Below are 26507 nucleotides of genomic sequence, written 5' to 3' on the forward strand. Positions count from 1 at the left end.
TTTTGTTCTAGTTCCATAAAAATTGCCATTGGTAATTTGATAGGGATTGCGTTGAATCTGTAGATTGCTTTGGGTAGTATAGTCATTTTCACAATACTGATTCTTCCAATCCAAGAACATAGTATATCTCTCCATCTGTTGGTATCATCTTTAATTTCTTTCATCATTGTCTTATAGTTTTCTGTGTACAGGTCTTTTGTCTCCCTAGGTAGGTTTATTCCTAGGTATTTTATTCTTTTTGTTGCAATGGTAAATGGGAGTGTTGATTTCTCTTTCAGACTTTTCATCATTAGTGTATAGGAATGCAAGAGATTTCTGTGCATTAATTTTGTATCCTGTAACTTTTTCAGATTCATTGATTAGCTCTAGTAGTTTTCTGGTGGCATTTATGGGATTCTCTATGTATAGTATCATGTCATCTGCAAACAGTGACAGTTTTACTTCTTCTTTTCCAATTTGTATTCCTTTTATTTCTTTTTCTTCTCTGATTGCTGTGGCTAGGACTTCCAAAACTATGTTGAATAATAGTGGTGAGAGTGGACATCCTTGTCTTGTTCCTGATCTTAGAGGAAATGCTTTCAGTTTTTCACCATTGAGAATGATGTTTCCTGTGGGTTTGTCTTCTATGGCCTTTATTATGTTGAGGTAGTTTCCCTCTATGCCCATTTTCTGGGGAGTCTTTATCATAAATGGGTATTGAATTTTGTCAGAAGCTTTTTCTGCATCTAATGAGATGATCATATGATTTTTATTCTTCAATTTGTTAATATGGTGTATCACATTGATTGATTTGCATATATTGAAGAATCCTTGCATCCCTGGGATAAATCCCACTTGATCATGGTGTATGATCCTTTTAATGTGTTGTTGGATTCTGTTTGCTAGTATTTTGTTGAGAACTTTTGCGTCTATATTCATCAGTGATATTGGTCTGTAATTTTCTTTTTTTGTAGTATCTTTGTCTGGTTTTGGTATCAGGGTGATGGTGGTCTCATACAATGAGTTTGGGAGTGTTCCTGCCTCTGCAATTTTTTGGAAGAGTTTGAGAAGGATGGGTGTTAGCTCTTCTCTAAATGTTTGATAGAATTCACCTGTGAAGCCATCTGGTCCTGGCCTTATGTTTGTTGGAAGATTTTTAATAACAGTTTCAATTTCATTACTTGTGATTGGTCTGTTCATATTTTCTGTTTCTTCCTGGTTCAGTCTTGGAAGTTTATACCTTTCTAAGAATTTGTCCATTTCTTGCAGGTTGTCCATTTTATTGGCATAGAGTTGCTTGTAGTAGTCTCTTAGGATGCTTTGTATTTCTGCGGTTTCTGTTGTAACTTCTCCTTTTTCCTTTCTAATTTTATCGAGTCCTCTCCCTCTTTTTCTTGATGAGTCTGGCTAATGTTTTATCAATTTTGTTTATCTTCTCAAAGAACCAGATTTTAGTTTTATTGACCTTTCCTATTGTTTTGTTTCTATTTCATTTATTTCTGATTTGATCTTTATGATTTCTTTCCTTCTGCTAACTTTGGGTTTTGTTTGTTCTTCTTTCTCTAGTTCCTTTAGGTGTAAGGTTAGATGGTTTATTTGAGATTTGTCTTGTTTCTTGAGGTAGGCTTGTATAGCTATAAACTTCCCTCTTAGAACTGCTTTTGCTGCATCCCGAAGGTTTTGGATCGTCGTGTTTTCATTATCATTTGTCTCTAGGTTTTTCTGATTTCCTCTTTGATTTCTTCAGTGATCTCTTGGTTATTTAGTAACTTATTGTTTAGCTTCCATGTGTTTGTGTTTTTTACGTTTTTTTCCCTGTAATTCATTTCTAATCTCATAGCGCTGTGGTCAGAAAAGATGATTGATATGATTTCAATTTTCTTAAATTTACTGAGGCTTGATTTGTGACCCAAGATGTGATCTATCCTGAGTATGTTCTGTGTGCACTTGAGAAGAAAGTGTAATCTGTTGTTTTGGGATGGAATGTCCTATAAATATCAATTAAATCTATCTGGTCTATTGTGTCATTTAAAGCTTCTGTTCCTTATTTGTTTTCATTTTGGATGATCTGTCCATTGGTGTAAGTGAGGTATTAAAGTCCCCCACTATTATTGTGTTACTGTCGATTTTCTCTTTTAGAGCTGTCAGCAGTTGCCTTATGTATTGAGGTGCTCCTATGTTGGGTGCATATATATTTATAATTGTTATATCTTCTTCTTGGATTGATCCCTTGATCATTATGTAGTGTCCGTCCTTGTCTCTTGTAACATTCTTTATTTTAAAGTCTATTTTATCTGATATGAGTATTGCTGCTCCAGCTTTCTTTTGATTTCCATTTGCATGGAATATCTTTTTCCATCCCCTCACTTTCAGTTGGTATGTGTCCCTAGGTCTGAAGTGGGTCTCTTGTAGACAGCATATATATGGATCTTGTTTTTATATCCATTCAGCAAGCCTGTATCTTTTGGTGGGAGCATTCAATTCATTTACGTTTAAGGTAATTATCGATATGTATGTTCCTATGACCATTTTCTTAATTGTTTTGGGTTTGTTATTGTAGGTCTTTTCCTTCTCATGTGTTTCTTGACTAGAGAAGATCCTTTAGCATTTGTTGTAAAGCTGGTTTGCTGGTGGTGAACTCTGTCAGCTTTTGCTTGTCTGTAAAGGTTTTAATTTCTCCATCAAGTCTGAATGAGATCCTTGCTGGGTAGAGTAATCTTGGTTGTAGGTTCTTCCCTTTCATCACTTTAAGTATATCATGCCACTCCCTTCTGGCTTGTAGAGTTTCTGCTGAGAAATCAGCTGTTAACCTTATGGGAGTTCCTTTGTATGTTATTTGTCGTTTTTCCCTTGCTGCTTTCAATAATTTTTGTCTTTAATTTTTTCCAATTTGATTACTGTGTGTCTCGTTGTGCTTCTTCTTGGGTTTATCCTGTATGGGACTCGCTGTGCTTCCTGGACTTGGGTGGCTATTTCATCTCCCAAGTCCAGGAAGTTTTCGACTATAATCTCTTCAAATATTTTCTCTGGTCCTTTCTCTTTCTCTTCTCCTTCTGGGACCCTTATAATGCGAATGTTGTTGTGTTTAATGTTGTCCCAGAGGTCTCTTAGGCTGTCTTCATTTCTTTTCATTCTTTTTTCTTTAGTCTGTTCCACAGCAGTGAATTCCACCATTCTGTCTTCCAGGTCACTTATCCATTCTTCTGCCTCAGTTATTCTGCTATTGATTCCTTCTAGTGTAGTTTTCATTTCAGTTATTGTATTGTTCATCTCTGTTTGTTTGTTCTTTAATTCTTCTAGGTCTTTGTTAAACATTTCTTGCATCTTCTCGATCTTTGCCTCCATTCTTTTTCAGAGGTCCTGGATCATCTTCACTATCATTATTCTGAATTCTTTTTCTGGAAGGTTGCCTATCTCCACTTCATTTAGTTGTTTTTCTGGGGTTTTATCTTGTTCCTTCATCTGGTACATAGCCCTCTGCCTTTTTGTCTTGTCTATCTTTTTGTGAACGTGGTTTTTATTCCACAGGCTGCAGGATTGTAGTTCTTCTTGCTTCTGCTGTCTGCCCTCTATTGATGGATTTTTTACCTGCTTATGGGGTCACATTTTTCTGCTTCTTGTGTATCTGTTAAATTTTTATTGGGTGGTGAACATTGTGAATTTACTCCGTTAAGAGCAAATCTTGTTTTTTCTCTTTAGAGAGTCTGAACCTTGGTTCTGGAAAATAGCTACTTGTGGATCAGCATAATCGTTCCAAAGCTTGTATTTAAACCTTTTAAGGGCAGATTTGGAGTATTCCTTTCTCTACGGCTAGTTTAGCTTCACTCCTAAGGTGTGTCCCTACTGGAATCTCTCTTCAGTGCTCTGTGTATTCAAGCGTGGTGTCTCTACTCTGGCTGGTGGGAACTTGAATGTTAGCATGCTGTTTGAGCTTTGGGTATTGCAGCTCCCCCAGTAGTTGTTTTTCATCTGGTCTTGTGGATTTCACCCTGTGCATGTGCAGATTGTCCTTCAGCCAAAGTCTCAAAGAGAGTTTTATGCTGATTTCTGGAGTCCTTTTTTTTTGGCTTCCTCCTCTTCAGTGCTTGGTCCTACAAATTTTATTTGCCTTTGCATCACCAAATTCCAGAATTGAATTGAATTGTCCCCTCAGTTCATTGGGATCATTGGGCTCTGTTTGGGTTCCCCACTCTGTGCCCTATGTGGAAATTGTTTCCATTCAGAAAGCCAAGATGGGGCTCACTCAGTCTGTCTAGCACCATCTGTTATCCAGTGTCTGAAAACATTTGTTTTATGTGTTTTATCTAGTTTTCTAGTGTTTTTTTTTTCTGTGCGGTACGTGGGCCTCTCACTGTTGTGGCCTCTCCCGTTGCGGAGCACAGGCTCCAGACGCACAGGCTCAGCGGCCATGGCTCATGGGCCAAGCCGCTCCGCGGCATGTGGGATCTTCCTGGACTAGGGCACGAACCCGTGTCCCCTCCATCGGCAGGCAGACTCTCAACCACTGTGCCACCAGGGAAGCCCTAGTTTTCTAGTTATTGATGGCAGGAGGCAAGTCCTGTAGGAGTTAATTCTTCATGGGCAAAAGGAGACATACATTTTAAAATTAGGATATAATTCATATAACATAGGTGCACAGTTCGGTGGTTTTTAGTATATTCACTACATTATGCAACCATTGCCACCATCTGATTCTAGAATATTTCCATCACCCCGTAAAAGATAGCTCATACTCATTAAGCTGTCAGTTCCTATTGCCCCCTTTTCCCAGCCCCTAACAACCACTAATTTACTTTCTGTCTCTGTTAGTTTGCCTATTCTGAATATTCCATAAAATGGAATCATACAATATGTGGCCTTTTGTCTCTGGGCATCTTTCACTTACAATGTTTTTAAGGTTTATCCATGTTTTATCATGTAACGCTACTTCATTTTCTTTTTATGGCCAAGTAATATTCCATTGTATGGCTCTACCACATTTTGTTTATGCATTCATCACTTGATGAATGTTTGGGTTGTTTCTACTTTGGGCTTTTATGAATAATGCTGCTATCCATACATGTTTTCTTATAATAATTTGTAATATTGTAAACAAGGCTGAGTTTACCATTATTTTTATTTACTTAATTGACCTTGATCTGATAAAAAATAGCTGTTGTGTTGTGCTAGACAGTGTTCTAAGTGCCTCCTATGCTTATTTTGTTTAATCTTCTGTCCATCCCTATGAGGTAGATACTGATTTTCCATTTTACTGATTAAGAAAGTGAAGTTTAGAGAGGATAATTTTCCCAAGGTACGACAGGGTACCACAGCTAGTGGTTGCCACCATGCTAAGTCAGATAGATGATACAAAGTTGTGTAGGACCTAGTAATGGCTGTAATTTATACAATCCAATAGAACAAATAGCTGAAATTAGTCCTAGGAGTCACTGTGGGAAATTATTTGAACAGAAAGAAAAAAACCAGACTGTTTAGGGACTTTCCTGGTTAAGACTTGGCACTGCCAGTGCAGGGGCACAGTTTCAGTGCCTGATTGAGGAACTAGGATCCCACATGCTGCATGGCATGGCCCAAAAAAACCCCCAAAAAACAACCCTACCAAAAAATAACTGTTTAAATTGAAGATCTTTTGATGGTTGCTTGTCTGTTAACCACTTGTACCAATCTTTCAGCAGGTATTTTCCTTGGGACTAGCCTTGAGTAGAATTAGGTAGTAATTTGTACAGTATTTGAGCATTCAAAAAACAGCAGCAGAGCCTTCCCAGTTGTGCTTGGGTGTTTCAACTCCAAATCATATTCTGTTCCCTAATAGTTAAAAGATACCATGTGGATATGATATTATTTAAGAGGGACTTTCGTTCATTAGGGATATCCATCTTCACTCCTGTATTAGGACTGAAGGAGGTGAGATTCTTTATCTTTTAAAAATTCATTAATAATATTAATTTTTTTTCTTTCTTTGAGAAGGTAAATTTATCGTCTTTTGCAGCTTATCTCAAATAAAAGAAGTGCTTTTGGGATCTCTGAGGTGAAAAGTAATATTGGAAAAGGAATTTATTAGATTACATTTATACCCTATTCTATATTAGTTTTCTGTTGCTGTGTAATAAATTACCACAATCTTAGCAGCTTAAAACAACACGCATTTATCATCTCACAGTATTGTAGTAGCTCTGTAGATTAGAAGACCTGGTGGCCTCGAGAGGGTTCTCTGCTTTGGGTCTCACAAGGCCAAAATCAAGGTATTGGCCAGACCGGTCTCTTATCTGGAGGCCCTGGAGGAGAATCCACTTCCAAGTTCATTCACATTGTTGGCAGAATTCAGTTCCTTGTGGCTGTAGGTCTGAAGTCCCTGTTTCCTTGACATGGGGCCCTTCTCACTTCTGTCAAATCCTGCTTGTGCTTTGAGTCTCTGACTTTGCCACCAGCCAGAGAAAACTCTGCTTTTTAAAGAGCTCATGTGTATAGGTCAGGCTTACTGGGATAATCTGCCTGATTAAGGTCAGCTGTGCCGTATAACTGAGTATAATCACAGCCGTGATATCACATTCACAGGTTCCACCCACAGTCAAAGGAGAGGGGATTATATGAGGTTAAGGGTCTTTGAGGGTCATTCTTAGAATTCTGCCTACTGTAGCATTAATGTTCATTTTAAAACATTGTTGTGAGAGTCACATTTTTGATACAGCTGATTTTTCTACTCCCGGCTCTCATCCTATCCTTCCCTCACCCTTCCTTGAACTCTTTTCTTCCCTTAAAATAGTGGGCCCCTTTTCTCTCTTTATTTGGTAGCATGCTTGTCCTTGACCTCATCCTTGACTCTCTAAGGCAACCCTGGATTTACCTTTTAGAATAACATTTCCTGAAATCACTTTTCTTTGTGCTGATCAATTATATAAGAAATGTTTGACTACAGACATCATCATCATCATCCTTGTGCTTCAGCTCCCTAAGCCTGAGTATTTAATGTAGGATTTAGCTGCTCACAGACACCAGCAAGGTGTTTTTCATCTATGTGATCTGCAGATGAACTGCACCTTAGTTTTTCACTCTTTCCTCTCTTGCATTAAGATTCAAAGATGTCTCACTGTCTGTAAGTTCAAGAAGTATGTTAAAACCCTGTATATCTCTCAATCTATCTATAGCTAGTAATGCTAATATAATTCCAATTTATCTCACAGCAGGGTCCAGTAGAAAAGCACATCAGTAATGAAAAATAGTAATTCAAAACTGTGTTTGGTGGAGCATTCTGAAGGCTTTGTAGATCTGTCTGAAGCAACAGGGGATTTCTCAGGCTGCCTGGAGAACCTGAACAGGTTATAGAACAAAAACTACATCATTCTGCTCATACTGTGGTGTGAAGGCTGACACTGGGCAGAAATGGCTAATGGATTTGGGGTCCATCCCCTCTCCCCAAGTTAGGATTAGTTTTTTCCATTTAGTATTATTCACTGAAGAAGAAAATTTATATATAAAAGCTTTAGTGGATAATTTAGGATGTTTCATGTGTAATTTTTAGGATTTTTAGGATCCTAATAATTTAGGATTTTTCATGTGTAATTTTTCATGTGTAATTTCATGTGTAATTGTCTTGTGAACTAATTTAGAATGAAGACGGATACAGGCATACCTTGGAGATATTGCGCATTTGGTTCCAGACCACTGCAATCAAGTGAGATATATGAATTTTTTGGTTTCCCAGTGCATATGAAATTTATGTTTACACTTTACTATAGTCTATTAAGTGTGCAATAGTATTATGTCTAAAAAATGTATATACCTTAATTAAAAATAATGCTGTTGGAAAAATGGCAGCAATAGACTTGCTCCACTCAGAGTTGCCACAAAACTTCAATTTGTAAAAAACATAATATCTGCGAAGCACAGTAAAGTGAAGCACAATTAAACAAGGTGTGCCTGTAGTTGTCTTTGGTTGTAATAAAAGTTGTGAACTCCTGAGTTCTAATGTTAGGTGAGAAAGTAAGAAAAGAGATGTTACAAGATTCATATAGTGTACCATTTGGATGGAGATGATTGTTGTGAATAAGTGTTTATCTTTTATTCATTCATTCACTATTTTTTAAATGTCTACCATTGTCCAGGCTATATATTTTGTGCTAACAATGGACTCTACCCTATGGATCCCATACTCTACTGGGGGGAAACAGTGTTCTTATAGAAATAGTTAGAGTACTGTGAGTTAAGTGCTATTAGAGGGAGTGCAGTGGGTTCACAGAGGAGAGATTCTCCAGTGGTTGGAAAAGGCTTATTAAGGGAGGTGACACTTGAATTGAGTCTTGAAAGAAGAACAAGAGTTCTGGCAAAGGGGGATGAGCATTCTGGGCAGAGGAACTGGCACTTGCAAGGTATGGAGGTGTTCTAGTCTGCTGTGTTCGGGGAAGAGTTAGGAGTTTGTTAAGACTGCAACCTGGAAAGTGAGTAGGGTAGGGAAGAGGTAGGAGTCAAGAGTGGAAAGGTGAATGGTATCCAGGTTGTGAAAGGTCATGTGTGGATTAAGGATTTTTAATGTATTTTATAGTCAGGAACCGGCAAAGATTTTAAGTAGGGACTAATGTGATTAACTTAGCATTGTAGTTGCCTCTGAAGGCAGTGTGGAGGATGGATCGAGAGTTAAGGAGTGGGGTACGAGAGGCATCTACCAGTTAGAGACTATTGATGCCGTCTATTAAAAAAAAGACTAAGGGCTTCCCTGGTGGTGCAGTGGTTAAGAATCTGCCTGCCAGTGCAGGGGACATGGGTTTGATCTCTGGTCCAGGAAGATCCCACATGCCACGGAGCAACTAAGCCCATGTGCCACAACTACTGAGCCTGTGCTTCTAGAGCCCGCGAGCCACAACTACTGAGACCACATGCTGTAGCTACTGAAGCCTGCGCTCCTAGAGCCCATGCTCCGCAGCAAGAGAAGCCACCTCAGTGAGAAGCCCGTGCACTGCAACAAAGAGTAACCCCCGCTCGCCACAACTAGAGAAAGCCCGCGCACAGCAACAAAGACCCAGTGCAGCCAAAAATAAATTAAAAAAAAAAAGACAAAGGCCTGTGGCATATTCAGGAGAGGATATGTTCCAGAGATATTTTAGAGATCTCTCTAAAGTGAGGATAATAATGGTGCCTACCTTTAGTGTTGATGTGAAGAGTAAATGAGTTAATAAATTTAAGGTGTTTAGAGCAGAGCATGGTGCATAGTTGGTATTGTGTTTGCTCTTGTAATAATAGCACGGATTACTGTATAGGAGATGAGGGTAAGTGTAGCATCAAGAAGGAGTGGAGGATCTGACTTGAATAGGAGGTGTACCATTAACTCATCACTAATGTTTAAGTGATCATTGTTTGTCTTTGGGAACAAATGTAGGTTGGTAGATGGATTGCCAGCTAGTGCTTACAAGTAACTTATAGAGGAATAGTTAAGTTTTTAGAAAAGTATGTTTAACTATTCATTGTGCTTATCAACATAAGAGAGTTGTATCCTTTAGTTAAGGGGAGATGCTTTTTGCTCCTTTTCAGGTGGGTAAGGATATTTAGACCATGCGTGAGAACATTTATTTTTTCTGGTCACTGTAAAAGCTGATCCTTGAATATTTGTCCTTTGTTTTTAAGAACCTCTCCACTTTCCCGTAAGTATGTCTGGATAGAATTTATAAGATAGAAGAGTCAAAACCTTGTTTTCTGAAGCTTATTCAGCATAACAATTATTTGATTAATAACATACAGAGACTCTCAAATCAAAGTCAGCATTTGTGAACAGTCTTAAAGGATAGAAATGACTCAGCAGAGCCTAATTAGCTCTTGAGGGTGCTTTAAAAGGAAGAGTAAAGATGGCATTTGTTTAGAGTGTAGCCTAGTCATATAAAAAGCAAGAAGGGGGAAAGCCTGTATTTATTCCATACTACTATGTGCCAGAGGCCTCAGAACAACCCTGAGAAGGAAATGTGTGTTTTAGAGATGATGAAACTGAGTTTCAGAGCAGTGAGTAACTCACCTCAAGTAATACTATGGATAGGTAGCAGAAATAGAATTTGAAACCAGGCCTATCTGGTTGCAAAGCCAAATGCTCTTTTCACCAGTCTTATATGAATAACTTTTCTATGTGAATGAGGTAGGTATATATCACCCACCCAGGAGTGATTGTCTGGGATTTGGCCATAAAAAGAAAGAAAATATAATGAGCATAGGGGAAGACTTCCGTACTTATTTCCTCTCTTTCTTTGCATAGAATATCAGGAAGTGAATTGGTAGACCCCTCACAAATACCTGTTTCGTACTTATTTATAGGTTTCGTGGAGCATGTAAAAAATCTATAGGACCTTTGAGTTAGAGGTAAACTGGGCCATCTCCCTCATCTTACAGAGAAGGAAACCAAGGTCTAAAGAAGTGAGATGGTTTGCCTGATCATAGCTGGTTTATAGCAGAGTTGGAATTAGAACCCTAAGCTCTGTATTCCAGGTTAGAAGCCTTTTGTAGCTAAATCCCAAACCTTTGTTACGCCTGGAATTCCTGGAAGATGATATCTGTGAATATAATTTGAGGATTATTTTTTTTGTTTCTGGCTCTCAGCACGTACTGTCAAGGCCAAGTGCTGTACATTATATATGTTCTGGGTGCCACACATTTGGATCAGATTCATAGGCATTCTTTTCTTAACTCTCATGTAATGGAGCATGACCTTTGGGATCTGAGTCTGAAGAGAGGCTTCACTTCTGCCAGCTGATAGCTCTGGCAGATGTACCTATGTTATATCCCAACTGTGTGGACAGAATGGTTTGAGTTCTTACTGGGGCTTTAAGGAAAAAAAAGTGGGCTAATCCATACTTCTCTCTACTGGCCTTTTCCCCAAGCATGACATTTTTAGATTTCACTATTCCTTGTTAATTGTTCATTCTGATAGCACTGCCAGCAGTTCTGCCCCCGTGGACCCCGAGAGCTGGATTAAAAGTGAAATCAGTGAAGGCACTGTGATCATGTGGTGACTGCTGATAAATCATGGAGCTGCAGTTTGAATGAGAGGGTTAAGGTCTTGCACCTAGGACTGCTGAGTTAGAACTCGACTTTGAACTCTGAACTGGGGCTTAGGCCTGCACATAAGCTTTCTGTGGAGGTAGCTTTTGCATGCATTTTTTCCTTAGATGAGGTCTTATTTAACAAATAAAGAAACTGAGACTCATAGATATGACTTAGCTATAAAGAACCCAACCCCCCAATCTAGATAGAACCACCCTAGGGATTCTTGTTACTTCACCCTTTGCTTCTGCTTGCTGGGTGGAAGGTCACCACCGTTAGGATTTTCAGGCGCCAGCCTGGGTGGCCAACCTAACAAAGTAAAATAGTTCTGGCTCCGAGTAATGGTGAACTTGGAGCAGGGCCCAGTGTAATTAAACCCCTGGAGAAAAGAATTTGTTGTTGGCCTGTATTCATTACAGTGAAGAAGCTTGCGGGTAGAAATATGATATATTCCAAGCAAAGAAAAATAGTGGCTCTAGAGATCTATGCCATTGCCTTGAAGATTGTTTGGTTCCACATTAAATTTAGATAGTTCAGTAAGAGAAAAGCTTTTCTTGGTAGATGGCATTCCTAGGCAGGGTAAAATTTAGGGTGTTTCTCCATTTATTAAAAGACTGTCCAGTAGGGTTTCATATGCATTATATAATCTACAATACAGTTAAAGCCTGTCTGAACTCTTATGACTCACAATTCCCCCAAAGACTTCAGTTTATGTTGCCTTTAGGTATCCCATGTGTTCCTTTCCTTGCTCTTTTGTGTTCTCTCTGTTTTGTTTCCAAGTATTTACTATTTTTGTGGCCAGGGAACTCAAGTTGACTGAAGTGGTAGGCTCCCAAAGAAAAAGGTAAGGGAAGAAAAGTTCTAGAGCTTCTTTTTTCTAGATAGTAAGATAATAAATTTATGTTGGTTTAAACCACTAAGTTTGTGGTAATTTGTTATAGTAACAGTAGGATACTAATAATTTTAAACTCACAGAAAAGTTATAAGACTAAGGATAGTACTCTACTCAGATTCACTTGTTAATATTTTACTTTGTTTTATCATTCTCTCTTTCTCTTTTTTCATCCTTTCTGAACTACTTTAAAGTGCACTGCATATGTCATGACCCTTTACCCCTCACACCTCAATATATATTTCCTGAGAATTGGAATTTTTTTAATGTAATAACCATGTACCTCTTCCCATGTTTGAGTCATTTTTATTTTTGTGAAGTGTCTCTTTATGTCTTTTGTCTATTGCTCAGTAGCATTTTTAGTCACTTTCCTTTGATTTTTAAAAGTTCTTTTTATATTAGAGATATTAACCCTTTATCTGTGATATATGTTGCAAGTATTTTCTTCTAGTGTATTGTCTTTTAACTTTGCTTATATTTTTTGCCATGTAAAAGTTTTCTCTTTTTAAGTAATCAAATTTATTGGTCTTATTGCATCTGGATTTCTAGTCTTAGTTTGACAGCCTTTTTCTACATCCAGGTTAAAGAGGAATTTACCCATTTTGTTTTCTTGTATAGTTTGTTTTTTTACGTTTCAGTCTTTAATTTGGAGTTTATTCTTGTGTGTGGTGTAATGAATGAATATAATTTTATTCTTTTTCCAAATGGCTGTCCAGTTGCCCCAGTATCATTTATTAACAAAAATCATATTTGCCTCAGTGGTTTGAGATAACAGCTTTGCCATCCACAAAGATTTCTGTGTGTACATGGTGTTTTTAACATTATATGTTGAAAGACCTTTGGGAAGTCATCAAATACAAAAGGTCAAATAAGAGTTGATCAGAGGTCGAGTAAACTATTCCATGAGGATAGCTCTCAGCAGGTTGAGTTATAGATGAAAACTTGTTTCAGGATTGCTAAGATGCTCTTAAAAAGAAAAGGCATACAGATTTTTTTTTTTTTTTTTTTTTTGCGGTACGTGGGCCTCTCATTGTTGTGGCCTCTCCTGTTGCGGAGCACAGGCTCCGGACGTGCAGGCTCAGCGGCCATGACTCACGGGCCCAGCCACTCTGCGGCATGTGGGATCTTCCTGGACCGGGGCTCGAACCCGCATCCCCTGCATCGGCAGGCGGACTCTCAACCACCGCGCCACCAGGGAAGCCCGGCATACACATTTTTATATTTAACAGCTTTATTGAGGTACAGTTTACATACCAAAAAACCCACCCATTTCAAGTGTACAGTTCAATCATTTTTAGTAAATTTACGGAGTTGTGCAATCATAACCATAATCTAATTGTATTTCTAGAACATTCCTGTCACTCCAGAAATGTCCCTTATGCCTATTTGCAGTCCCAGCCCTAACCCCAGGCAACCATCTGGCTTTCAGTCTCTACAGATCTGCCTCTTCTGAATATTTCACATAAATGGAATCGTATAATATGTAGTTTTTGCATCTGGCTTCTTTTACTTAGTTATTGTTTTTGTAGTTTATTCATATTATTACATGTGTATGTTGCCTAGTAGTATTTCGTTGTATGACTGTACTAAATTTCGTTTATCCCTTCACCAGTTGATAGATATTTGGATTACTTCCACTTTTCGGTTCTTATAAATAATACTGCTGTGACATTCACTTACAAGTTTTTATGTGGACCTACATCTTCATTTCTCTTGAGTAGAGTCCTAGGAATGAAACGTCTGGGTTGTACTGAAAATTCACGTTTAACTTTTTGAGGAACTGCCAAACTGTTTTCCAGAGGGGCTGCACCATTTTCCATTCCTCCCAGCAATGTACTCAGCAGTTCAGTTTCTCCATATCCTCACCAGTGCTTGTTATTGTCTGTCTTTTTGATTACAGTCATTCTAGTGAGCATGAAGTGATGTCTCATTTTGGTGTTGATTTGCATTTCCTAAAAGACTAATGATGTTCAACACCTTTTCATATGTTTATTAGCCATTAGTATATCTTCTTTGGTGAAATGTCTATTCAGATACTCTGCTCATTTTTGAATTGGATTGTGTATCATTTTATTATTGAATTTTAAAAATTTTTTAAATGTTTATATTTATCAGATATATGATTTGCAAATATTTTTCTCCCAAATAATTTTTTCTCTGTGGCTTGTCTTCTCACTTTCCTAATGTATCTTTTGAAGCACAAGTTTTTAACTTTGATCAAGTTCAGTTAATCCTTTTTTTCTTCTTTATGGGTTATGCTTATGCTTTTGATGCTCGTATCTCAGAAAAGACAAGGATTAAAACTACTTTTCATGGAATTATGATATTTGCCTTATTTTCAGGACTAGTCTGGTGATCAGACTATTGTGTGAGTTTTGTTGAAATGTATAATGCCTTGCCTCTGGGTGATGGCCTCATTGTTCCAGAGTCCTTTGGGCAACTATTACTAGAGAGGCAGAGTAATATTGATCAAAAGTGTAGGCTTTGGGGCCTGACTACCTGGGTTTGAATTTTAACTTCATCCCCTCCTAACAGTGTTACTTTGGGAAAGTGGCTTTATTTCTCTGTGCCTCAGTTTCCTCATCTGTAAAATGGGGATAATGCTATTGGGTTGGCCAAAAAGTTCATTTGGTTTTTTCCGTAAGATCTTACGGAAAAACTTTTTGGCCAGCCCAATACTTTGCTCGTAGGGTGTTTGTGTATATAAAGTTCATAAGAAATGCCTGGGGCAGAGTAAGCCTCAAGAAATATTAGCTCTTATTATTAGGGGAGCAATTCTCAACTGTAGTTTGGGGTGGGGTTGTGCATATTGGAATCATTTGTGGGTCTCTGCATGCCTTTCTAAAGTGACAGATTCCGCCATGGGTTACAGCAGCTGGGATGATAAGTATTGCACTTAGCCTTCCTTGACACATTTAAAGTTGATTGTTCCTTAAAATCACTTTCATTAAATGAGGCAGTTTGGGTTGATGTGTAGAATTATAAAACTCTTCATCAGATGTAAAAATAGTCAAGCTCCATTAACACTTAGAAAATGAATAATCTATTAATTCCTCTTGCCAAGGCAAAAATCAGGCAGTCTTAGGCAAACCAAGAGCAGGATATAAGCTATCTGCATTTGATAAATACATTTTTCTGCTTTTGGGGTGGTTTATTAGTCCAGGGATCAGATTATGGGGTAAGAACTTGTAATTCAGAGATAGAAGAATTCCTGCTTTGCTCCTGTTGGAGGATAAGATTCACAACTTTTTTTTTCTTGTCTTCATTTGCAAAATGAGTTTAATGAAATTTGAGTCCTATTTATCTTCAAAAGGGATTCATGATCTGATATGGGACTACTATCAGAATATATAAAGAATCCTTATAACTCAACAATAAAAAGACAGAAAATGGGCAAAGGATTTAAATAGACATTTCTCCAAAGGGGATGTACAAATGTCCAACAGGGACATGAAAAGATGTTCAGCATCATTGGTCAATAGTGAGAAGCAAATCAAAACCACAATGTGATACCACTTTACACCTACTAGGATGACTATAGTAAAATTTAAAAAAGGAAAATATTAAGTGTTGGTGAAAGTGTAGAGAAATAGGAACCCTCGTACATTGCTGCTTGGAATGTAAAATGGTTCAGTTCCTGTGGAAAAGTTTGGTGGTTCCTCAGTAAGTTAAACATAGAGTCATCATAGGACCCAGCAATTCCACGCCTTAGTATATATCCAAAAGAGTTGAAAACATATGTCAACATGGATGTTGACACAGATGTTTGTTAAAGCTGCATTATTAATAATAGCCAAAAGATGGAATCAATCCAAATGACCGTTAAGGGATAAATGGGTAAACAAACTGTGTTATATGCATACAGTGGAATATTATTGAACCATGAAAAAGGATGAAGTACAGATATATGCTGCAACTTGAATGAAGTTTGAAAACATGCTAAGTGAAAGAAGCTAGACACAAAGGTCATATATGGTATGATTCCTTTTATTTGCCATATCCATTATAGGCAAATCCAAAGAGACAGAAAGCAAACTAGAGGTTACCAGGGGATGAGCAATGGGAAATAGGGAGTGATTATTTAATAAGTATGAAGTGTTTTTATGGGGTGCTGAAAAAGTTTTCAAACTAAAGAGAGATGGTGGTTTTACAAAATTGTGAATACACTAAATACCATTAAATTTTGTACACTCTAAAATGGTTAATTGTGGGGCTTCTCTGGTGGCGCAGTGATTGAGAGTCCGCCTGCCGATGCAGGGGACGCGGGTTCGTGCCCCGGTCCGGGAAGATCCCACATGCCGCGGAGCGGCTGGGCCCGTGAGCCATGGCTGCTGAGCCTGCGCGTCCGGAGCCTGTGTGCTCTGCAACGGGAGAGGCCACAACAGTGAGAGGCCCGCGTATCGCAAAAAAAAAAAAAAAAAAAAAAAAAAAAAAAAAAAAAAATTAAAATGGTTAATTGTGTGCTAAGTGAATTTCTTGTCAGTTTAAAAGTGGGGGAGACAGAAGTTTTAAAGTGCAGGGAATGATTATGCTAGAAAAGGATGACCATATTTGATGTGGCTACTCCAGTGTCTGGATATCTCTCCAAATTCATTTTTCACTCACCTTTGCTTGGGACAGTTTATTCTTTTTTTAATAAGTTTCTTTCTTTCTCTCTCTCTTTCTGTCTTTCTTTCTCTTTCTCTTTTTCTCTCTCTATCTCTCTCTTTCTGCATTGCTGCACGTGGGCTTTGCCTAGTTGTGGCGAGAGGGGGCTACTCTTCGTTGAGGTGCTCTGGCTTCTCATTGTGGTGGCTTCTCATTGCGGAGCACAGGTTCTAGGCGTGCGGGCTCTAGAGGGCAGGCTAAGTAGTTGTGGTGCACGGGCTTAGTTGCTCCGTGGCATGTGGGATCTTCCTGGACCAGGGCTTGAACCCGTGTCCCCTGCATTGGCAGGTGGATTCTCAACCACTGCGCCACCAGGGAAGCCTGGGGCAGTTTGTTCTTACACAAAATATTTTACCGGAAAATACTGCAGTGTCTGCTAAGATAGAAACTTTTTTATAAAGAGTATATTATCTTTGGGGAAGCCCATAAGAGGCCCAGTTGCTCTGGAACTAATAAAGCTGATGAGGAACAAAAGCTATTCTTAGAACCTGTAATTAGGTAGCATTCTGTTTTTCCTGGGCATAACATTTTATCAGGCTACCAGTTCATTTTTTTAAAAAATATTTCTTGAAGTGAAATTCACCTAACATAAAATTAACCATTTTAAAATGAATGATTCAGTGGCCTTTTGTGCATTAGCAGTGTTGTGTAAGTACCAACTCTGTCATTCCACATGTTTTCATCACCCCAAAGGGGAATCCCATACCCATGAAGCACATCCTTGCCAGCACTTGTTTTCCACTTTTTTGATTATAGGCAGCCTGATCGGTGTGAAATGGTACCTCATTGTGGCTTTGATTTGCATTTCTCTTAATGACTGAAGAAGTTGAACATCGTCATATGCCTGTTGGCCATTTGTATTTCTTCTTTGGAGAAATACCTACTCAAGTCCTTTTCCTTTTTCTCTTTTAAAAATAATTAATTAATTAATTAATTTTCGGCTGCGTTGGGTCTTCGTTGATGGGTCTATGTTGCTGCATGCAAGCTTTCTCTAGTTGTGGCGAGCGGGGTCTTCTCTTCGTTGTGGTGCGTGGGCTTCTCATTGTGGTAGCTTCTCTTGTTTCGGAGCTCAGGCTCTAGGTGTGCAGGCTTCAGTAGTTGCGGCATGTGGGCTCAGTAGTTGTGGCTCGCGGGCTCTAGAGCACAGGCTCAATAGTTGTGGCGCATGGGCTTAGTTGCTCTGTGGCATGTGGGATCTTCCCGGACCAGGGCTCGAACCCGTGTCCCCTGCATTGGCAGGTGGATTCTTAACCATTGCGCCACCAGAGAAGTCCCTTTTTCTTTCTTTAAATCGAGCTATATTTTAGTTGTTGAGCTTTGTACATGCTCTTTATATATTATGGATACAATATGACCCTTGTCAGATGTATGGTTTGCAAATATTTCTCCCATTCTGTAGGTTGTCTTTTTCACTTTATTTTTTGTTTTAACTTTTTACTTTCTATTGGAGTATAGTTGATTAACAGTGTTGTGATGGTATCTTTTTCACTTTCTTGGTAGTCCTTTGATACACAAAAGTTTTAAAGTTTGAAGTCTAATCTGATTTTTCTTTTGTTACCATACTATTGGTGTCATATCTAAGAATCCATTGCCAAATCCAAGGTCATCGAGATTTTCCTCTCTTTTTCTTCTAAGAATTTTATGGTTTTAACTCTTATATCATTGATCCATTTTGACATAGGTTTTGTATATAGTATATGGTATGGGTTCACATCATTCTCTTGCATGTAGATATTCAGTTGTCCCAAATCATTTGTTGAAGAGACTCTTCTTTCTCCATTAAATTGTCCTGGCAGCCTGGTTGAAAATCAGTTGGTCATGGATGTGTGGGTTTATTTCTCTGCACTCAATTCTGTTCCTGTAAGGAACGGCACCAAGAAACGGGGGAGAGCTTAAACAAGCTTTATTTGGGAACGCTCCCGGGCGCAGTTCACTGGTCCGAGAGAAAGGGGCCAGAGAAGTCGCGCCTGGGCGAGGGTTTGGGCAGAATTTATAGGGGAAGAAGGGAAAGGGGTGTGGTGAATCCAGGAGGGCGCAGGGTATTCCTTATTTGGTGGTCTTTTCGGGTATTGTGGGGGACCGTTAGTCCCGCCCCTTGAAAGGCGGGAAGGCTGGGCTGGGTGGAAAGTCCCCAGGTCATTTCCTGGAACTGGGTGGTCCGGAAAGTCTCCAGGTCAGTTTCAACCTGTGAGTCTGATTGCATTCCCCTGCCTCGGGCCATTTGGCCTTACAGTTCCTGCCATGTACTTTTGTATGGGCTGAGTTTCTTGTTTTTTTCTCCCTTTGATAATAGGATCACGGGGTTGATAGCACCATTTTCCAGAATCCTAAGAAGCTTCACCTAACTATTGGGATGTTGGTGCTTTTGAGTGAGCAAGAGATCCAGCAGACATGTGAGATGCTACAGCAGTGTAAAGAGGAATTCATTGAGTGAGTAATCCACAGGAGTGGGGAAGGGTGGTCACCCTGTACTGGCTTCTTTCTGGTATCACAGACTTGTTTTTGGACTAGGGAGCTGGGTGACATGGGAACAAAATTTGTTGACTCACCCATTTGTAACACTTAACATTGGATTATCGTCTAAAAGGTTTAAAATGGATTTAAAGCATATATTTACAGATTTGTGTGGAAAGGCTCTACCTTAAATTTTACCAGTTCAGTTGGCAAATTTTGTTCTTTAACAAGGACATCCCATTCTTTTCTCAAAAAGGAAATTCTCTTCATTATCTATAGAAGAGTGTAGGCTACTGTATTAGTTTTCTGTGCTGCTGTAACACATTACTACAACCTTGGTGGCTTAAAACAAGACAAATTTATAATCTTATAGTTCTGTGGGGCAGAAATCTGATAGGGGTTTCACTGGGCTAAAATCAAGTTACTGGCAGGGTTGTGTTCCTTTTTGGAGGCTCTAGGGAAGAATCTATTTCCTTGTCTTTAAAGTCCTGATTTAGAGGCCACCCACAGTACTTGGCTAGTAGCCTCCTTCCTCCATCTTCAAAACTAACAATGTTGCATCTGTTTGACCCTCAATCTGTTACATCCCTCTCTCTGGCCACAGCAGGGACAGGTTCTCTGCTTTTAAGGATGTGTGTGATTTAATTGAGCCCACCCAGATAATCCAGAGTAATCTCCCCACCTTAAACTCTTTAGCCTTAGTCACATCTGCAAAACCTTCTTTGCCATGTAAGGTAGTATATTTACAAATTCCAAAGAGTAGAACATGGGCATCTTTGGAGGGCCGTTATTGTGCTTACCATAGTAACTCAAACATTATAACATGATTCCATAGGAGAGTCTTCACTGTATTTCAGAAATGCAGTCTTTAATTTTCTTTTCTTTAATAAAGGTAGTTTTGTTTGAGTCAGTAAGGATACCAGAAACTGTCCAAGCAGTCGGTTTTGGCTCAGGGAAAACATTGCTATTCTGACGGCAGAGTTGTTATTCTTTTTACTGTAAGATTTTAATTTGCATATACATCTGACCTAACAGCTCTGTTTCAAAGGATCATATCTTCTGAGCCCCCCTTCCTTTGTTCCTTTTACTTAAGATTGAAGCAAACCAAGAGAAACTTGAAAATTAACTGACTTGAATAGTTTTATTTTTATTCAATTGTAAAATATACTATTCTGACATGGCCTTGTAGAAGTGGGTTACCTGTTTCATTGGGTAAAATAAGGTAAAAGGATTTAAATTTTTTCTCAAGTTATGTTGTATATGAAACTGTAATACAAAGACTTATTTGTGGACCAGTTTTCTTTTTTCCATTAATTGTTTTGAAGACAAAATATTTTTCTTGAGCAAAATCATAAGCTGATCATGTTTGCAGCTGCCTGTTCTTTCTGAATTTCAAACAGCAAAGAATACTTCTTTGTCTTGTTCTTTGCATAGTGATGGGCAACTATTTTCTCTCTATCTGACCTAAAATTCAAAATAATTTGGTGTTTGTAATTAGATATTTACAGTTTTCCTTGCATAAAATAAAATTTTATGCTTTACCTTACAAAGCAGAGCAATTTTACCTTGCTTAAAAATCACTTCTGATACTTTAACTTCCCAGATTACTTTTTGCTAAACAAAACTGAAAGCAGCTGCATTTTTTGGCTGCCATTAGGATAATCCTGCTAACAAAAAAATTAAAGGCGGATAAAATATTTGTTCAGAGAGGTATTTGGTTTTTTACCTTATGAAAATCAGGTCACAGGATTTTAATCACTGAAGCCTTATCCTGAGCTATGTGAGGATTTAGTTGAGTTCCTCCCTTTTATGTCTCTTGGTGTCTTTTGTGACTAAATGCCAAATCTGAACCCTTTAAGCGTGTCAGAGTTGGTGTGCATAGGGAATGAAGAGCAGCCTTAATAGTTCCTAAGAATTTTTGACATGACAGGATGAAAACAGTAATTGTAGTTTTTCAAATTCAGCAAAGCTTTTGAAATAGGACACGTTACCCTGCCAAAAATCTGCAATGCAGGCAAAAATTTTTTAAAGTTGCTCTTTTCAAAAAGCTGGAAAGGTTTAAAACCAGCAAGTAAAGCAGGCCTCCCCAGCCTTCTTCTCTCACCTTCCCTCTGTTATACACACTTGTTTTAAAAGTATATAGTGCAAAATTAATCTCCCTGATTGGCTAGAGGGGTGAGAATCAGAATTGGTTGTTTGTATTGTCCAGAAGTGCCCTGTTTTCCTAAAAGGAAGAAAAGTCTCCTAAAAAAAAAAAAAAAAAAGGATACTTACAATAAAGCCCTGGTGTAAAATGTATCACCTAACTTCTTTTTCCTTCTTATTCCTTTTTTTCTTTTTTACATCTTTATTGGAGTGTAATTGCTTTACAATGGTGTGTTAGTTTCTGCTTTATAACAAAGTGAATCAGTTATACATATACATATGTTCCCATATCTCTTCCCTCTCCCTCCCACCCTCCCTATCCCACCCCTTCTTCCTTATTCTTGATCTTCGATCTCAGTCTTTGTACTTCGTATGCTTAGAAAAAAAATGTCAATAAATAATTGCATTTCTAACCTGAACCTTTTATGATGTAAAGATCGCAAATTAAAATATAAAGGTGGAAAACATTGGAAATGAATAGTCTACTATATAACATGCTGTAGCTTAATTTAATGGCTTTTTAAATTGAGGTATTAAATGTGGCTATATTGGCGTTTAATTAAAATTGTGGTGATACATAGATATTTTAAAGAAATGGGTAGTTGAATGTTCGTTTTAAATTTGGGGGTGGTATTTGAGTTTAAAGTATGTCACCTGACCAGAAATAGAACTTTCATTTCAATTCTTAGGCTAAAGGCTCACGTAGCTGTGTAGATTTCAAATGAATTATTCACGATGTTCAGTAGTGCTGAAGCACTAAATGTGTCCCTTGTGACTTTTCTTTGTGATATGTCGAACACAAACAGTGCCATGTCTCTGAGTATATAGTCTGACAAATGTGCGGCTCTTCTTTAGCTCCCGTAACACTTTACTCATACCTAAGTGTTCCCAGTAGGCCTGAAGTAAAACCAAATAAGAAGTTAAAAAGGGACAAGAATGAGGAGAGGAGAAGAGGAAAAATACCCAGGGACAAATGTCCCTAATTATTGCCTCATATGTCTCTCCATTGAAGAGTGTGCTCAGTGGTATCCAAGGTGGAATAGTTTGGTCACCAAGACAAAGAGCATTTATCAAGCAAACCATTGGATTCTCTCCCGCTCTTTAATTCTCCCTCTTGATAAATCCTAGGGATAGGTTGAAAGAGTTTGTTTCTACTTGTAAGGCAGACTTTGAATCTGTTCACGGTTTTGTTTTTGGTGCCGCATCTAATTCCAGTGGTTTGAGGTAGTTTAGAGTGAGGACATATATACAAAAGAAATGTTAAAGTCAGACAGATTAGAAACCATAAAGATGGAATGGGAAGAAAATTCTGTCTAAAAACCGAGGTGAGATAATAATTGTACTAGAACTTTAACATTTAGTGGTGTTTTCAAGCATCAGTATACTTGAACTATGGGAATTCTTGGCAGTCCAGTGGTTAGGACTTGGCGCTTTCACTGCCAGGGCCCTAGGTTTGATCCCTGGTGGGGGAACTAAGATCCCACAAGCCATGCAGTGTGGCCTAAACACACACGCGCGCGCGCGCGCGCACACACACATACATACATACATACATACATACATACATACATATACTTGAACTAAATCCCAGAAAGGAAAACGCCAATTATTATAATTCTTATCTGATAAAAAGGAACATAATTTTTCAGGAGAGAATCCTTTTCTGGTTCTCAACCCAAGAAAAAGTTGTATAAATCTTAACATAAAGAACCCAGGTGATGATGAGCTGTGTCTTCAACAGGAGTTTGGCAGAAGATATAAAAACATTGTTCACGTTGCTCTTTCTTGTATTGACCCCTGGAAATTGAGAGTGTAACATTAAATATAACCCAGTAAAAACATTTTAGTGGGAAACTAAACCAGTATGGTGCTTTCTGGTGATCTAACTATGCAAGGTTAGAGCTGAAAAAACATAGAAGAATGTACATTTAGTATTAAATTTTTTTTTCCCAGAAGTTTTGTTGACTGCCCTTTGATAGGATTTAATGGCAGTCTTTCATATTGAATTCTTTGACTATAACTAGAAATGGAGATACACTGTATTGGCTGGCTATCTATTTATTTATTTATTTCTGCATTGGGTCTTCGTTGCTGCGCGCAGGCTTTCTTTAGTTGCGGCACACGGGGGCTGTTTTTGGTTGCGGTCCACGGGCTTCTCATTGCGGTGGCTTCTCTTGTTGCAGAGCACAGACTCTAGGCGCGTGGGCTTCAGTAGTTGTGGCACATGGGCTCAGTAGTTGTGGCACATGGGCTTAGTTGCTCCGCGGCATGTGAGATCTTCCTGGAACGGCTCGATCCCATGTCACCTGTATTGGCAGGCAGATTCTTAACCGCTGCTCCACCAGGGAAGTTTGTATTGTTGATTGAAGCTAAAGACTTCAATCAGATAATAATTCAGAGCTTGACTTGTGTTTTGGAATATCCCACTTATTGGAGGTGGTTGTAGGGATACTTATGATCAGGGTCATAATTTTTCTCATTAAAGTACCTGTCTAAAATAGTTGAGTTATTTAGTTTCTTAAAAAATTCTGGTCTTGTGCAAAATAACGGCCTTGGTGTTTTAAGGGAATCTTTTTTTTTTTTTTTTTTGCAGTACGCGGGCCTCTTACTGTTGTGGCCTCTCCCGTTGCGGAGCACAGGCTCTGGACGCGCAGGCTCAGCAGCCATGGCTCACGGACCCAGCCGCTCCGCGGCAAATGGGATCTTCCCAGACTGGGGCATGAACCCGTGTCCCCTGTATTGGCAGGTGGACTCTCAACCAGTGCGCCACCAGGGAAGCCCTTAAGGGAATCTTTTACCATTAGGATTCCTAGGCTATAAAAGGATCTCCCTGGGCCTCAATTAAATATCAAGAAAACTTTTTTGTTTTGCCTTATTTGGAATTATTTTTTGATTAATCCTAACAGTCTGTTGTCTTTGAGCCAGTACCACATTTTATTCAATGACAATATAGGCGTGTGTCCACATTCTCAAAATTGTTCAGGACATCTTCTCCCTTTATAGTGGTACATCCATCAATGTTTATCAGAGATTTATGGAGTACCCATTTTATATAAGGCACTGTCCCAGGTGCTGGGGATATAGGAGTAGAAAAGATGGATAGGGTCCCTGGCCTCATGGGGCTTGGAGAAGGCTGTTTGGTGAGCTGATTTTTAGCTGGGTTTCATGTTGTCACAGCAAAGCCTTTGCTAGTTGAAGCATAAGTCTGTTTAAGGGGCCTGGGAAGAAAGCAGGATGGTGGGTTTTACTTAACATAAAAGAAATACATGTTAACTTTAGAAAAGCTAAAAATTGCAGATAAACAGGAATTCCCTGGCTGTCCAATCGTTAGGACTCCACGCTTTCACCGCCAAGAGCACAGTTTCGGTCCCTTGTCGGGGAACTAAGATCCCGCAGGGCGAGCAGTGCGTCCAAAAAAAAAAATTGCAGATAAACAAGATATGACTTGTAATATTACCTGAAGATAATTACTATTAACATTTTGGGGCATGTACTCCCACGCTTTTTGGTTTGCATATATGTATTTTTTTCCTTTGAGGTGTAATTTACTTACAGTAAAATGCACAGATGTTAAGTGTAGTTGATGAATTTTGATAAATGTGTACACCCATGTAACTTCACCCAAATCAAAATGTAGAACATTGCCATCACCCTAGGCAATTCCTTCATGCTCTTTTCCAGTAAATTCACTTCTCCCAAAAGTAACTGCTGTTCTGATTTCTGTTACCACAGATTAAATGTACTTATTCTCTAATGTCATATAAATAGAATCATTCAGTATATACACTTCTGCATTTGGCTTCTTTTGCATATATTTTTTTATTTTAACTTTTTAATGAATAATACATTTACATGGTTCAAAAATTTTAAAGTACAAAGGATATGCAGTGAAGAGTTTCCTGCCTACTGTTATCCCACCAAGCACCCTGATCTCCTCTCTGAAGGCAACAGATTTTAGCAGTTTCTTTGTATTATATCCTTTCAGAGATTTTATGTATGTACAAGCATATAAATATGTATATATATTAAATTTTTTATCCCCATCTTTTGCACGAATAATGGAATGATTAAATATTTCATCAGGAGTTGCAAAATGGTGATATTCTAATTCCATCATTACCTCTACATCTATCAGTTGGAATTCTTCTGAAAGAACTTTCCTTTATTGGCTGTGGTTGGATATGTACCTGAATTTATAATTATTTCCTTGGGTTTGGCTCCTAGAAATTGAATTGCTTGGGCAAAGTTTTTCTATTCTTGAAGGCTTTTTATAAGTATTGCCAAATTGCTCTTAGAGATGTGATACCAGTTTGCACCTTCACTGTTGTTATATGAGTGAAATACTGTCTGCAATTTGTAGAAATAATAAGGTAAAACCGGAGAGATGGGCAATGTAGTAAATGTCTTCATCAATCAGAACTGTCATCACTTGGCCTTTTCTGAGACATTTCTTAGACATGCTAATAAACTGGTATTGGGATAAATATAGTGTGACTTTGGAAATACTTGTGGTTCTAGTTTGTGTTCATTAAACATGTATCTATTTTGAAATTAGAAGGACGGTTAAATCATGTTAGTTAAAAAAAACCCTCAACAACTTCATTTTTGTAATATTTGACTATGTATATTTACCATGTTTCAAAATATAATAGCCCTCTTAACTTAAACAGTTATAAAAAATCTAATGTGTTTTCCTTTGCAGTGACATTTCTGGGGGCAAACCCCTGGAAGTAGAGATGGCGGGGATAGAATACATGAATGATGATCCTGGCATGGTGGATGTTCTTTACGCCAAAGTCCATATGAAAGATGGCTCCAACAGGTATGTTTCTGGACTACTTCTTTGTTTTAATTGTGAGGTGCCTAGAAGAATCCCTGGAAGTTCAGGTAGTTTTGATTCCTTTTCTTTGAGGTCTTATTATTGTAAGGAGTGTGTAAATTCTTTCTTTTTCTGAAATAGTAAGTTAATATCTTGCAAGAGGAATTTGTTGTAGGAAAAAGTATCAGACTTTTAGTTTGATAATTATTGAATTACTTGGATGGTAGATATTGATAGTAGCAATCTAGTTTTTATGGAACTCAGTGCCTCCTTCATGTTTTCCAGGATAATAGGAGGCAGGAAGGATGGCATATTAGGATGGCAGTTTCAAAAGTGACATAATGCAGATCTAGTGAATACCAGGGCAGAATAGGGATCATAACTGTACAAACTTCATAGGATTATTAGAATTAAATTAATATACATAAAATGCTTAGATCAGTGCTTGGCACATACTGACATCATCAAAACATACATTAAAAATGTTTGCTATTTTTAATTTTTGTTATTACCACACCTCGATCCCTACTTGGAATTCTCAGTCTGCAACCCAGG

At 38.3% G+C, this 26507-nt stretch overlaps 1 protein-coding gene across 4 annotated transcripts in view; it reads left to right on the forward strand.

Moving 5' to 3' along the window:
• Positions 1 to 26507, forward strand: part of ASCC1 (activating signal cointegrator 1 complex subunit 1) — a 122292-nt gene that overhangs the window by 52180 nt on the left and 43605 nt on the right. For all 4 annotated transcript variants that reach the window (XM_069541538.1, XM_069541539.1, XM_060034833.2 and 1 more), the window contains 2 exons: positions 18828 to 18964; positions 25836 to 25955. In XM_069541538.1, coding sequence (XP_069397639.1) covers positions 18828 to 18964; positions 25836 to 25955 — 257 coding nt within the window. The remainder of the gene's footprint in view (positions 1 to 18827; positions 18965 to 25835; positions 25956 to 26507) is intronic.

The sequence above is a fragment of the Delphinus delphis genome, chromosome 16 (genome assembly GCF_949987515.2).
Source record: "Delphinus delphis chromosome 16, mDelDel1.2, whole genome shotgun sequence".
NCBI classification, from domain to species: Eukaryota; Metazoa; Chordata; class Mammalia; order Artiodactyla; family Delphinidae; genus Delphinus; species Delphinus delphis.